Source organism: Halyomorpha halys, unplaced genomic scaffold (genome assembly GCF_000696795.3).
Source record: "Halyomorpha halys isolate HHAL.00 unplaced genomic scaffold, Hhal_1.1 Scaffold10421.1, whole genome shotgun sequence".
Lineage (NCBI taxonomy): Eukaryota > Metazoa > Arthropoda > Insecta > Hemiptera > Pentatomidae > Halyomorpha > Halyomorpha halys.
Window position 1 is genome coordinate 1 of NW_027109293.1, and position 4504 is coordinate 4504.

Here is a 4504-nt window from a genome sequence, read left to right on the forward strand (position 1 = left end):
AACATTTACAACAACATCATTATTCACTATATAACATAACATACCTTCAATACAAAAGGTATACCCTAACCATCCTTTCTTAGTTCCTTTCGTTCCTCACTAATTACTATACCTCAGCAACATACCTATTCAGTTTCAAAACACTATGAAAACCTAAAAGTTACCTTAGTAGGTAACAAGGTAGTTGTTAAATAGCTTGGAATTCCTTACCCATATCCATTTGTAAAGCTTCTTCTTTGACATCAATTATATATCCATATTCTCGATTAACAATATTCTTTATACTTACGGATAATAAATATCGCCCCAAACTTGTATAAATATATAATAATAAAGATCGATTTTTTATTTTATTTATTCAGATGGGAAAATTTCTTCCAACCGTCCTTCGGTAAAAAGAGTGTGTTACAGTGTATTATACTTTAGAGGTACAGGTCTATTTTAATTTTCCCAGAGGTATAAAAGACTGCCTCCTAAACTAATTTTAAGAGGAGTTTCTCATGATGGATTATATGGTCCGTGTTTAATGATATTTAAGGGGTGATACTTTTTGTTTTGTGGTTTTTAAAAATATGCTAAGCATAATTATATTAGGAGAGTAAAATCTCTTCAAATTGTAAATATGAGAAAGAAATATATAGATCCATAAGCTCATTTTCCCATATTGGGTATTCACAGTATTGTAAATCATCTACCACAATCTTTAAGGTGTACGTAAGGATTCTTACATTCAAATACCTAATAAACGAATTCACCGTAATTGTTTCTCCCATTATATATTTGTGAGTCGTAGACCTATTGCTACAGACGTTATTATACCAATTTGAGCTTTTCAAAAAGTAGGTTTGTTTCTTGAAATACATTTTTTCTTTGGCCACTTCTAATTTAATATTGGCAAAATTCGTTTTTGGACATTTTTGGTATACCAAAAAAATGAGTTTTATTGACCTTTGTGATCAAAAAGGCAGTTTCCCACCACTGTGCGGTATCTTACTGATTGCGGATATATTTCATACCAGCATTTACTTTGTACTATTTTTTTTTCTTTTTTTGCCTGAACCGCTCTAAGGATAATTGAGGAGACATATTTTTATTTTGTTAGCTCGACAAGGCTCCGTGAGATTTTTTTATCATAGCAAGGTAACCGCATAATGTTTTAAGCCCCAAAAAGGTGCACACTGAAAAAAGTTTGGAAGCACTGCCTTAGAAGGGGAGTAGGGTATGCCACTCCCTCTCCCCTTGTTGGCCATCAGGAAGGATATAAGTAGAGCCTTTTTCATTAAAATGACAAAAAAACATTTCATTAATATTTATTTATTGTTTTATCAGATACAATTACTCCAACAAAAAATAGGTAATAAATAATAAGCATAGATATGTTGAGAATGTAACAATTACCAAGCATGATTACTGATGTTTCTATTACTACTCCGATATTGGTTTTGGCAGAAGGAGTGATGACTTACTACAGGTTCCAGGCAAAGTACGGCCATGTTATCCGCTACTGGTTGGGAAGCAAGCTCGTCATCCTAATCTCAGATGCAGACGACGCTGAGGTAAAAGAAAGCTATATTTTTACAATTCCGAATTATTTATAAGCATTCAGTGATTTTCATATTTTATAGTAATGGGTACACCATACTGATACTAATAATACACCATCAATAATACTGACTTAAAACTTTCATCCACTCTCCTTTTATATATGTTTGATTATGCGTGTGTTCTCACTAACAATTTCTAATCCAATTTTTCATTATTTACTGTATTTAGAGTCTTCTTCTACCACTGCCTTTATTATTGGCATCTTTGGTTTCTCTATAAATATCCCCACCGGTGGTGTAGTTCTAAATTTGACAATGGGGGAATTCTTACCATATTCTGAGAAATGACTAACATCAGGCGATCCAGAATGCCCCTACCCCCTTTACAAGGTGGTTTCTGAAGTGCACACCGATTTTTAGTCTTAAAGTTAGTGTGTAACCGAATAGTGCTTATTTACAGCTTCAATAATTTCTCTAGTAGTTTCGATGCAGAGTGAGAACACCTTTCCCGCCTCACTACAACACTGACTCCCCTCCCCTTTCTCCCCCATACCTTTTGATTTTTTAATATAATTTTAATTTCACTTTTCATGGGAATTTCCTTTTTCATACATTATAAGCAAAAATAACAATTATTCTAGGACTTGTTAGAAAGAAATGAGTGATTTCACGATTCTACCATTTATTAGTTTTCTATTCTCGTATTTTAAAAATTAATTTGGCTTACTACGTTCCTTTCTTTTTTTTTTTTATTGTTTTTATGTAACTTTTTAAACTCTTTTTCTATATATACTATTGTTTTATCATACTTATAATTGTCCTCATTTGGCCGAGCAAAGTGGGGTGAAACATTTGTTATCAATAAATAGTTAATCTTTACGATTTTACATCTTTATTGATAGCCACCCGGACTATCTTCCTATATTTTAATTTCTAAGAACGCATCTTATATATAAATTCGTTTAAGGTTCTGTTTCGAGACACTCAAAACATAGGAAAAGCTGATGTTTACAAGTTCATGCACCCCTGGCTCGGCACTGGTCTGCTCACAAGCACAGGTAATCTCTAATTTACTATTCCAAACCATATATAGCTACCTGATCAAATCATATTTACTTCATAGCTATCTGGTATATTTTATAGGTCATAAATGGTTCCAAAGAAGAAAAGCTATAACCCCAACCTTCCACTTCAAGATCTTGAACCAGTTCATCGAAGTGTTCGAGAGGAAATCCAAGATCTTCGTAGAATCCCTGAAGGCTAAGGCAAATGGACAATCATTTGATATTCATCCATTCGTATCCAGATTTTCACTTGATGTGATTTGTGGTTAGTATCAATATTATAAATTATAAGGCTGTATTCAAGAGCTAACATGAAGACAATTAATTGTACTTGTATAGCAACCTTTCCTATAACAACATACACAAGGTGTTCAATACTCGATTGTCTTCATTAATTATCAATTTTTATAATTCAGGGGTGAATCTTGGAGGAGCACAAATATTTTACGTAGATTTATTTTTATTTTTTACAGCTTCTGTTCAATCTCCTATTTTTCTCCATATGCTACTCCAGCTTACATAATTTCGGAATTGTCTATTTATGAACGTAACTATATATTTTCATGGCTTGGAGTATTCTTTAAAACGGATATGTTTTATAAACAGATTAAATTAAATTAAAATCTGTACTGCTACAACCCATGAAGGGTCAGGGGTTGAGTACTTTGTAAAGACGTACTGTTACTAAACCAACGGCTGTGCAAGGAGGTGATTTTCTGCACTACTGGATTCGAACTCGGGTCCTTGGAGTTAGATAATGAAAGAAAAATCAGACTATAGACAAACCAACCATGGAAATATGATAATTATTATTTATCAAATTCTTTCGTATGTTATTTGTATCAATTGTTTACTTCTACCAATAATGAGAGATGATTATTTTTTTGACATTAAAGAAAGAAGAAATTTTGGGGCTTTTATTTTTCAGTAACTATAAAAATTTGTATTTTTTTAAAAAAAATAGTATAAATAGTTTAATCAAAACCGTTGAAGCCGTTTTTGTGAAAATTGAAAAATTTGTAAAATTGGTTCTATGAAGCAGCAATTCCGGTAGGACGATTTTAAATAAAAAGTTGCTATCACATTCCAGGGATGTCCCTTCAACATAAAGTTTAATTTCTTAACACTTTTCCTTCTTGAGCAAGACTATTCACAAACACACAGACAATTCTGCGATAATTTCAAATATCGGTAAGTGACAGTAAAAACAGACTTTTCCAGACCAATTTTGATTCATCTCTAAAATAAAGCCTTCTACGGCAAGCATTTTATTTAATTAAATAACCTATACACACATGTACAAATCCCTAAATTAAGTATTAATTGAGGTAATCCTGTTTGACATATTTCGTTTGTTAATACAATTTTCATGAATTTTATGTTATTTTGTACTAGTGTTTCCCGAATTTTTCATTTATCGATATACGGGACCGAAATATTAAAGGGGACGAATGGGACCATTTCAAACATTGGGGGAGGTAGATCAAGGCTGTGCAATGAGTCACTTCTACAATTCTATAAATTGAATAATTTAATGGCTTTCAATCGAGTCTTGAACACACTTTAGAGTAAGAAGCTACATATTTCTGCTTCTACTATAGAAGCTAAAAGAGTAACCATTTTTTTTTCTAAAAAAAATATAAAATAATAAATTTTCAAATGAAACTGGCAAGAATCTTCTTGAATTTAAATTTTAATTTGCGCTTACAGAGACAGCCATGGGTACATCAATGGACGTGCAGATCAACTCGGAGTCCGAATATTTCAAAGCTGTTCGCACGTATGATATATACTTAATAATATAAATTAAATAATAATTAATATTGTTTCATTGAACTGTTTTTGAAAGAAAGGTTCATGTAACAAGAAGTATTTCCGTTTTCTCCTCATCACGTG

At 32.0% G+C, this 4504-nt stretch overlaps 1 protein-coding gene across 1 annotated transcript; it reads left to right on the forward strand.

Moving 5' to 3' along the window:
* Positions 1–1384: 1384 nt before the first annotated feature.
* On the forward strand, positions 1385–4388 carry LOC106692220 (cytochrome P450 4C1; the record flags this gene model as incomplete). Its single annotated transcript, XM_067047491.1, has 4 exons — positions 1385–1556; positions 2512–2602; positions 2688–2873; positions 4319–4388. Coding segments are annotated over exons 1-4 (500 nt in total), but the record flags the coding sequence as incomplete, so codon positions are not given.
* Between the last annotated feature and the right edge of the window lie 116 nt (positions 4389–4504).